This window comes from Coffea arabica, chromosome 9c (genome assembly GCF_036785885.1).
Source record: "Coffea arabica cultivar ET-39 chromosome 9c, Coffea Arabica ET-39 HiFi, whole genome shotgun sequence".
In the NCBI taxonomy this organism is placed as follows: domain Eukaryota; kingdom Viridiplantae; phylum Streptophyta; class Magnoliopsida; order Gentianales; family Rubiaceae; genus Coffea; species Coffea arabica.
Window position 1 is genome coordinate 31,997,840 of NC_092326.1, and position 10,537 is coordinate 32,008,376.

The window sequence follows — 10,537 nt, forward strand, 5'->3', positions numbered from 1 at the left end:
TTGATAAAAAAGATTTCTCTTCTAATGCTAATGCAGCCACTCCATAATTGGTTCTCTAAACCGGCCCATTTTCTTGTATAGGGCTCCAGTTGCGACCGTCAAAAACTTCATTAGTGAAACGAGGTAGAAGATAGACTTCCTTGTGTGACTCGTAGAAGCAGCACAAAATGATCTCCAGACAATTGCCAGTTAGTTTGTAACTAATCAGATAACTACAGAGTATTATCGAATATATAGCTGTAGTTAGTCTTGTTCAGTTGAATCATAGTTAGCTATCTCGGTTGAGTCATAATCAGAACAGAGGGACCAGTACAATACTGATTCCCGAATCGTGAATAATTCTATATCTGCGGTGACTCGCTCTGATTCGATCGATATTGGTCGATTCGAATCCGTGATGCATGAAATCGGCCAAAATATCCAAGTCAATTCGGAGTCAATATAGATTTTTTTTAGATTATGCCTTTTATGCTATTTTTTATTTTTAATAATTTTTTCAGACTTTTTAAAAATTTTTATATATTGTAATGTGCATATTACTTGATATCCAACCCATATACAGCGATGGATGTAGAACAATTGCGACAGGGACCCGCCACAGCCCATGACAAGAACCATGAGTTGAATGGAAACTCCTACAAATTTATATCAAAACACAATGTATCCAACTCACACAACCCCATTTTAACAAGTACTCTAGCATAGTTTTTGATTCACATCCTCCCCAAATGGGTATTTGTAATGGTGAATTGATTAGCCAAATTTCAAACCCTGATAGTCCTCTAGACATTGAGGAGTTCAGAAGGCAAGGCCACATGATCATAGATTTCCTTGCTGATTATTATCAAAATATTGAAAAATATCCCGTAAGAAGCCAAGTAGATCCAGGGTACCTTAAGAGCCGTTTGGCAGATTCAGCTCCATATCACCCTGAATCCATTGAAACAATTCTTAATGATGTTGAAAATGATATTCTTCCAGGCATTACACATTGGCAAAGTCCTACTCATTTTGCTCTTTTCCCTTGTTCAATGAGCATCCCTGGATTTCTTGGCGAAGTTCTCAGCACTGGCTTCGGTACCGTTGGGTTTAACTGGATGTCATCCCCGGCTGCAACTGAGTTGGAGAATGTTGTCATGGATTGGTTTGGAAAAATGCTGAACCTTCCGAGTTCATTCTTGTTTAGTGGTGGTGGAGGAGGTGTACTGCAAGGTACAACATGTGAGGCCATGGTAGCCACCCTTACTGCCGCCAGGGATCAGATGCTTAGAAAAATTGGAAAAGCAAATATTGGAAAGCTGGTTGTTTATGCATCAGATCAAACACATTTTTCTGTCCAAAAGGCTGCACAAATTGCTGGGATAAATTCGAACAATTTTCGTGTCATCGAAACGACAAAATCCACCAATTTTGGGCTCTCTTCAGATTCATTGCATTCTGCAATCAATGCAGATATTGATGCTGGTTTAGTCCCACTTTTCTTATGTGCCACAGTTGGGACAACCGTAGCAACTGCTGTGGATCCATTACGATCGATCTGTGGGCTTGCTAAGCAGCATGAGATTTGGGTTCATGTTGATGCTGCATATGCGGGCAGTGCATGTATATGTCCTGAGTTTCAACATTTTCTTGATGGAATTGATGGTGCAAATTCTTTCAGTCTTAATGCACACAAATGGTTCTTTACCACCCTGGATTGCTGCTGCCTTTGGGTTCAGGATCCCAATGCCCTTATAAAAGCCTTGTCGACAAAGCCTGATTACTTGAAGAACCAAGCTACTGACTCTAATAGAGTGGTGGACTACAAAGATTGGCAGATAGCATTAAGTCGAAGATTCAGAGCTTTGAAGCTTTGGCTTGTCTTAAGAAGTTATGGCATCGTTAACCTCCAAAAATTCATAAGAAACCATGTCAAAATGGCCAAACATTTCGAAGGGCTGATAGCAAAGAATAACAATTTCGAAGTTGTTATTCCTAGGAATTTTTCTGTGGTATGTTTTAGGCTTTCTCCATTTGCATTAACTGGAAACCAAAAGATCATGTCAAGTGAGGAAGATTTGAACGAGATCAACCGCAAACTTTTGGAATCCATCAATTCATCTGGTCGTGTTTACATGACTCATGGTATGATTGGAGGAGTATATACCATCAGGTTCGCTGTTGGGGCATCTCTGACTGACTACAGGCATGTTGAGTTGGCCTGGAAAGCGATACAAGAACATGCTGATACATTGCTCAATGATCTCTGTGTTTAGATGAATTTCCTGCTCTTCACTACCATATTTCAACCTCCTATTTTAATAATGTTTCCACCTAATCTCATTGTACTGGAAACATAGATTATTGTTATTTTCAGTAACTTGGGCTATGTTCATTGCATGTAATGCAACGGATTTGTCAATAATAAAAATTTTATTTTGTGTGTTGATTAATCGCCTCAAAGTGTTCAAGATTTCTGCATTTTGAAAAAAGAAGAGAATGTACTAAACTTTTGTGTTTTGATAAACTACTTAAAAGGTGTACTAGGTTGATATTATGTGCAATAGAATCTTCAAAAACCTGTTGGATGCTTATATGTCAGAGATTTAGACTTGTGTCGACACAATTTTTCAATTGCCTAAATTTATTTGCTTACATCATCATTACAATTTCCAATATACCTTTTTATCTCACATACATCACATCACAAAAAATAGTACAGTAAAAATATCTCAAATAATTTACAATCCAAATAGAGATTCAACTTTTTTAAGTGCATGCCTTTAAACCACTAGGCCAATGGCTCAGTGGCCACCAGGGAGGGGTTTAAGTCCCTCCTTGAACTGTAGGTGAGGGTTCAAATCTCACTTGCAACGAAAAAAATCTAAGAGTTGTGCCATAACATTTTTTTGGTCTAGTTAGGTCTGTATACCCACTAACCCCTACCACAGCCTCCCCCTAGATTAGGATAGAGTAGGTTATACAAATGTATCGTTATTGACAAAAAAAAAAATTAAGTGCATGCCTTTAACATTGATATCTTCAGTAGGTTCTGAGGTCCCAAATATCTCATGCAGATGATAATTTATAAATAGAAAGTTGCTCAGATCCTATATATCGTTGTTTTATTAGTTTTCTTTTCCAAATCATAGGAATATATTACATATGCCAGCATTTGATGAAAAGATTTCTCTGTTAATGCTAATGCAGCCACTCCATAATTGATTCTATAAACCTGCCCTATTTCTTGTATACTGCTCCACTAACTACCCTCCAAGAATACCGTCAAAGTAAAGAAATAATGCAATTAGTGCCCTCGAAAGTTTTAAAAGACCTAATCAAAAGAACAAAACATGACCAAATCCTAAAGAGATTTCTTTTTTCTACAGAGGAAGGAAAAGTCCACATATCAGAACAAAGTCCCTTGAGTTGGCCGAAATGGTAGAGTTGGTGTTATGCTTTCCTATTATCCCGAATTCGAATCTCTCTTGAGACATGTACCTGTGACATTGGATTTGCCTAGTACGTCTTATTCCTCCATGTGATTGGCAGGTTACTATGGAATGGAGTTTATCTAATGCACACTCTCAAGTAGCGGTTGCGAATTCTCTTGTCAACGGATCAGAACAAAGTGCAGGACTCTATCCTAGTAAGTAATTACTGCCAAGGAACGAATATGGGAATGAAATTTGGAGATGATAGATGCAGATCTTGGTGGGTTCTACCGATATAGTAGTTTATTTTGAATTTTGGACAGTTTGGTGGGTGGCCTCCTAAAACCCAGGAGAAATGTGCTTCATTGAAGAGAGAGAAGCTCTCACAAAAGGGGAGAGAGTTTGTGTGCATCTGTCTCCATTAATTAGTTCTACCCAAATGGTGCCAACCGTGTTCCAGTTGATGCCCTGAAAAGTTGACAATTTTACCATATATCAAATCAATATGACAATTTTACCGTGTTCCAGTGGAAATGTCAAATCAATATCCAAGCAACCTCAATCAAGTTTTTTCTTCTTTTTTAGGTATAAAAAAGTTTGTGTAAATTCAATTCCGATCACGGTGACTCATGGCTGAGTTTTCTTCGATGCAAACTACCACCAAGCCTTTAAGGCTTTAGTGGGGTGGGAGACAAGCCACAATTGTGGTTCTTCAAAAAAAATTTAGACGGGTGCGTGGTGCACTCATCTGGTCCAGTGATGGTTCTGTCCCCATCGGTCTCCTATAGGTCCAGTTGAGTCTCCTCCGTAGTTATATTAAAATAGAGTAGGACCAAAAATAGAGTTGACGATTAACAAAAAAAAAAAAAAATTGACACAAGTAAACCTTTAATAGTCGGTTGTCTAGTAAGGGCAGATCGAACTACCAAAAGTAAATTGACTAATTTCCCGGGGCTCTTTAGTTCCTATTTATTAGGGGTGGCAATTTGGGTCCAAATCAGATTGGCGGGTCGGGTTCGGGTCAACCCGTCAGAAAATCTGTTGACCCGAACCCGACCCGTCAACCCGTGACGGGTCAGGTATGCTGACCCGAACCCGAAAATTTCAGGTTGACGGGTTGGCGGGTCGACCCGAAATGACCCGAAACTTAATTTTAATTTATTAATTTATCACTGTAATTTCTAATAAAATTAATTTCTCACAAAACTAATTACATAATCAAGTAATAAAATTTTAAATAAGTAATTCCAAACCAAATCTAAAATAAATTAAACACCGTAAAAGTGTTTTATCCCAAACAAAATATAAAATAAATTAAAACAGTATAAAAGTAAAAAATAATATAATATATTATTTATCCAAATATAATAATTTCAACTTCACACAAATTAAATAAATTCATTTATGATTAAGTAATTAATGCCTTTGAAAAAAAGAATAACTTAGGTTAGTTAGATAAAATTATTTTTATATTTATTAAATTATTTTTAATTCGTAAACGGGTCATATCGGGTCATACCAGGTCACCACGGGTTGACCCGAAATCGACCTGTTTTCTTTTCGGGTTCATCGGGTCCAATCCGATTCTGACCCGAATTCCCAAAACCTCAACCCAAATCCATTAATTTCGTATTAGGTTCGTGTCGTGTTTTCAGGTCGTGTCGAAAATTGCCACCCCTACTATTTATTACCAAAAGTGCATTGCTCAATGTTTTGCAAGTATGCCCAACAAAAATCTTTCAACAAGAAGAAGAAGAAAAAGTTGACTGTTGTTCTAGAACAGCAACAATGACTCATGAACAAGGACCTCACACCTTGTTACTCTTCCAGATTTTAACAATGCTGTAGGAATTCTATAGCTAAAGTACCTTGTTCTTTTGTAGAAGGAGTTGAGCAAGACTATCAAACAAGTCAAGCCAAGCTTAGCTTGCAAGCAGCTCGTTCGGGTTCGCAAAGAAAAGCGAATAAGTTCTTTTATCATTATGGGCTTGTTTTTGAGCATTTTAACTCATATTAGAGGACATCATTAGGAAATGATTGATCAGCGATTGCGTAATGAATCTTTATATTCGTTTATAAGATAAAACTTCAGAGCATTTTTTTTCAAATTCATTGAGCTCAAACTTGTTTGAGTTTGTTTTTGTGTTCTAAACAAGTCGAATTCAATCTCGAACTTGAGTTTGGGACCTATTTTAAAAAATCAGACTCGAGTACAATTTTACGCTCGTGAGATAGATGAGTCGAGCCTAAATGCCGAATACCAACTCAAAGTCAGTTAGTTTATAGTTGGCGATGAAGCCATATATAATTGACGGTGGGCAATTGCCTTCTCTTAATTTTGCCTTCCCTTAAATTGTACCATGTCTGCGGTCTCCACTCCCAATGCTAGCCTTTTTATGTTCTAATTATCCAAAACTCAGATAAATAGAATGATTTCTATCATTAATTTGATTTACTATTTAGATTCAGAGGTATTAATAACATACATGTCTATCAAGTAGCATGGGTTAATCACAAAATTTCCCCTAAGATTTAACCAGTTTTACACTTTATCCCATAATGTTATTTTTTTTCTCACTTTAAAATGCTATTCAACTCTAACATTGCGTAACGGAAATAGACATTGATACCCTGAAGGGTTAATTAGATTAAATTCCCTTAAGGTATAGCCATTTTACACTTTATCCTCTAATATCATTTTTCTCTTAATTTCTCTATTTGTCCTTAAAACCATCAAGCAAACTCTAATATTTTATACCACTAAAGACCAATAATGTTTTAAAAAATTAATGTCACTAACATCATAATAAAAATTATTATATATTTATGGATATAGGTCTTATTAAATTTTATCCCCATAATTACAAGTTTTTTAGATAAAGAAAAATATCTCGCTCATCTCATGTGATAACGGAAAAAATATTAGTCCAAAACTAACTATGAAAATATTATTAAAGGTCTATAGATGGGTTTGTTTGGATTGGAGATTATTTGAAATTTTTTTTTAGAATAACAGCACTTTTTGCATTTTGATATTTGTGAGAAAAAAAGGTGGTTGAAAAAATAAAAAGATGATTAAAAAACATCTTTAGATGTAATAAATTTTTTAGAAATCCAAATAAATTTTAATAACATCTAAGCATGGTATATTAAAAGAACAACTCTGGAAACTTTAAACTTCAAATCAACCATATTTATTTTTTTTAGCATTACCAACACATTAATGTACACTCCCATATTAAAAAAACATCTAGCTACTGAAAGAAAAGTTTAGCCATATGTACATTCCCAAAGAGAAACTAACAATATCTCCATCACTTTTAGACTTTAAAAATATTTTCACATTTTTATTTTTTAATAACAATTTTTGCCCATATTAAGTCAAATTAGCAAGATATTCTCCTCAATCTAAAAAAAAGTAAAATTATGGAATGAAATTTAACTAAGACCACAAATATAAAAATATTAGTATTTTTTATTATTATGTTAAGAACGCTGATTTTTTAGATGTTAATTGTCTTGAGTGTTATCAAATATTGGAATTCACTAATGATTTTAGGAACAGGCAAACAAATTGATAAAAAATGGTGTTAGAGGATAAAGCACAAAAGATGTTATACTTTAAGGGGAAATACTGTAATTAAAAAAGATATAAAAAAGAAAACTTTTAGTCAACTCTCAATTTATTCCCAAACTTTTAGTCAACTCTAACACTATAATGGTGATATAAAAAAGATAACAATAAGGGACAAAGTGCAAAAGTGACTATACATTAGGAGAGCTTTTGTGATTAACCCTTAGTATTATCACATCTTACGTGATAGTCAAAACTTGTACCCCCTAAGCTAAGATCCTAACTCCACCATTCTTTACTACTCTTGTAACAATGTTCAAACTCAACGAATGCAAATAAGGGAATGACAAAATACCAGCTACCTGAAAGACTCCACTTGAAACAAAACTACTCAATTTGCAAAGTAAAAGTTGGTTATTTAGTTCAACCACCAGGTATCGAACAAGCCTTATAGGGGGTTTTAGGAAATCTTGATGTTTGGACAACAATTTCCAATTGTAAGTTCTGTGTCATAAATGCACTAAAAAATTTGGCTGATCGTGCTATTACACTTGGTCGCAAGCTTTCAGTGGGGAAAAATGTATTTAGTAGCTAATATGCCACGGAAAGAAGGATTGGGATTCGGTGACTACTCCTAAGGAAAGAAGGATTGGGTCTCAAACAAATAGCATTGATTAACACTTTTTCCTTAGCAAAAGTTTGCTGGTAGCTTACAACTAATCAACATACACCTTGGGTGCAAGTTCTTTCAAGAAAATATGTGGGCGGGGATTTAACTCTTAGCCATGACTAGTTAACCTTAAGCAAGGATAGAGGATCTGTTAATCTCTTGGGGCTGAAAAATGACATTGATCTCTTTAATCAGGGTATCACCAAGCTAGTTAACGATGGGGCATCTAAGGGATTGATCTCTTTAATCAGGGTACTACTAAGCTAGTTAGGGATGGGGCATCTACCAAGGTCTGGGAATGGTTGTCCAACTCTCTCTTAGATCCTTAATCCAAGGACCTCTACTCCTTGATGAAGAGAGACTTCTTGTCAAAGATCTCTTTGAGGTATAAGGGACTTGGATCATTGATAGAATTTCCTTCTCTTTTCTAGATTCTATTAGTCAAGCTATTCAAGCTATCCCTAGACAAACCTATCAGCCAAGATCTACTTAAATGGGCTCCTAGTAATTGTATTTTAAGTACCAAATCTGCGTGCGGGTGTCACATACATTAGAAAATTACGCTATAGTAAGCTGAGGTAGTGACAAACAATTAACCTGGGAGATTCCTTAGTAAGAGTACTTTTCACTTCATTCTCTTATATGTTGTAAGTTTAGATTTACTTTATTGAATTAGTGAGCTTCTAAATAATAAAAGAGCTCGAATAGCATCAGTAATCGACCCTTAATATTCTATATTCAAACATGACTTGTATACTTATAAAAAATTGTGTGTAAGGTATTTAGAAATTTAAATGTAAAATTTGACTGTGGGCTGAGGTCAATTTTATATTCATATCCCGCAATCATGAATAGTGATATAAAGTTAACATTTAAAAAATGAAGGATGAAAATATTTATTTAGTGAAATGTGAGGAACATTTTAACCAATTTTCCTTTGTTATTAATTATCTTATTATTCAATTTATACTTTTCACTATTAACTCTTTATCTAATTGAACTAAAAATCTAATTGCGTTTTCATAAGGTTTCTATCTTTCTTTCTAACAATTTTATCTTTTTTTTTTAACAAATTGTGAATTTTTCTTTTTATCCATACTTTGCTTAGTGTGGTTTTTATTGTTACATAGGTAAGTTCATTGACTTTGCTTGAAATTAGATATTCATTCATGAGAAAATGGATTGCTGCATCTTTTATATTTAATAAAAAATAAAAGGGTAAATTATATATAATCACTTATGATTTTACATAATGCCAGATGATTCCCCTAAGATTTTAAAATAGCCACATAACCTGATGTAGTTTTATACTAAAAATACGTGTGAGGAAATCATAATATTCACTTAACCCCATGTAGTTTATATAAATATCTACTTTACCCCCTCTGTGATTTTTGTATTTATCTACATAATCTCCTCATGGTTTTGTACAAGGTGGTTAAGTCGTCATTTGATTTAGCATTTAAGCAAGAGCATTACTGACATTTTAACTAACAACGTTACAAAGACTGTTTTTCGTTAAATTTTCAATGTACATGAAGTTATAAGGAGTGAAGTAGATATTTTGAAACGCTTGGGAGATCATGTGATAATAGATGAAATCACATGAGGGTTATCAGTAATTTACACAAAACAAAATTAATATGTAGTTCTAGGTATATAATCGTTGTAAGCATTTTATAACTATCTCAAAGACTACTTGTTAAATTCTTTCTATGCATTAAAGTATTCAATCTATATTACTAACATTATAACAAATTCAAGTATATTTGTTTAAGAAAAATAATTTGGTAGTTAAACATTTAGAATATAACAATTTTTTATAATGAATTCGTCTCGCTTGCATTATAAACACATTTTCCAACCCACCGTTTTATATTTTCAACCACCTTTTTATCTCACATACATCACATCACAAAAGTGCTACAGTAATTATTCCAAATAATATATCAAATAATACCCTATCGAAACAAACATATTGTGATACTTTTTTTTTTTTTTTTTGTAGAAAAAGCAGATTCAATACCAAGATGTTGGAAGGCACGTTTGAACTACTAGTTTATGGGTAGAGTTTGTCCCATCTCTGAAGACGAGGGAATGGCATCAAGATTGAGCATTGACCAAGCGATAGACAGACGAGAAATTCTTTTTGGAAAGAGTCGTGTTGAGTCTTACTGTGAAACACATGACTGTTGGCACCAATTTTATTATTTTTATCATTTTATTTTCTCAACTAATTAAAAAGATAAAACTATTATGTAAAAGGAGTAAAATAAAATAACGGTAGGATGGGATAAGGGGTTCTAATAAACTAAAACTTTTACCCAAGCCACCTATTAGTAAGTAGTGCTAGGTTTAGGATTTTATTGAAACCCTAGACAGAAAATAATCCCAACCTTACCTTTCTTTCGTCTACCTCCCTAGAGCAAGAGCCGCCAGAGAGGAGAAAAGGAGAAGTAGACGACATCGTCAATCGATCCGACAGCTAGGTACCTAAAACTAGGGATGGCAATTCAGGTCCAAATCAGGTTGGCGGGTCGGGTCTGACCCGATCCGTCAGAGAATCTATTGACCCGAACCCGACACGCCAACCCATGACGGGTCAGGTATACTGACCCGAACCCGAAAATTTCAGGTTGACGGGTTGGCGGGTCGACCCGAAATGACCCGAAACTTAATTTTAATTTATTAATTTATCACTGTAATTTCTAATAAAATTAATTTCTCACAAAACTAATTACATAATCAAGTAATAAAAATTTAAATAAATAATTCCAAACCAAATCTAAAATAAATTAAACACCGTAAAAGTGTTTTATCCCAAACAAAATATAAAATAAATTAAAATAGTATAAAAGTAAAAAATAATATAATATATTA

The 10,537-nt window shown here is 34.3% G+C and overlaps 1 protein-coding gene across 1 annotated transcript; it reads left to right on the forward strand.

Moving 5' to 3' along the window:
- The first annotated feature begins 608 nt into the window (after positions 1-608).
- On the forward strand, positions 609-2,432 carry LOC113707994 (tyrosine decarboxylase). The gene has a single exon (XM_027230418.2). The coding sequence runs from the start codon at positions 729-731 to the stop codon at positions 2,253-2,255; it is 1,527 nt and encodes a 508-aa protein (XP_027086219.2). The 5' UTR covers positions 609-728; the 3' UTR covers positions 2,256-2,432.
- The last annotated feature ends 8,105 nt before the right edge of the window (positions 2,433-10,537 follow it).

Excerpts from the sequence above, each read along its gene's own strand:
- LOC113707994 (XM_027230418.2), top strand. The coding sequence starts at position 729 with ATGGGTATTTGTAATGGTGAATTGATTAGCCAAATTTCAAACCCTGAT.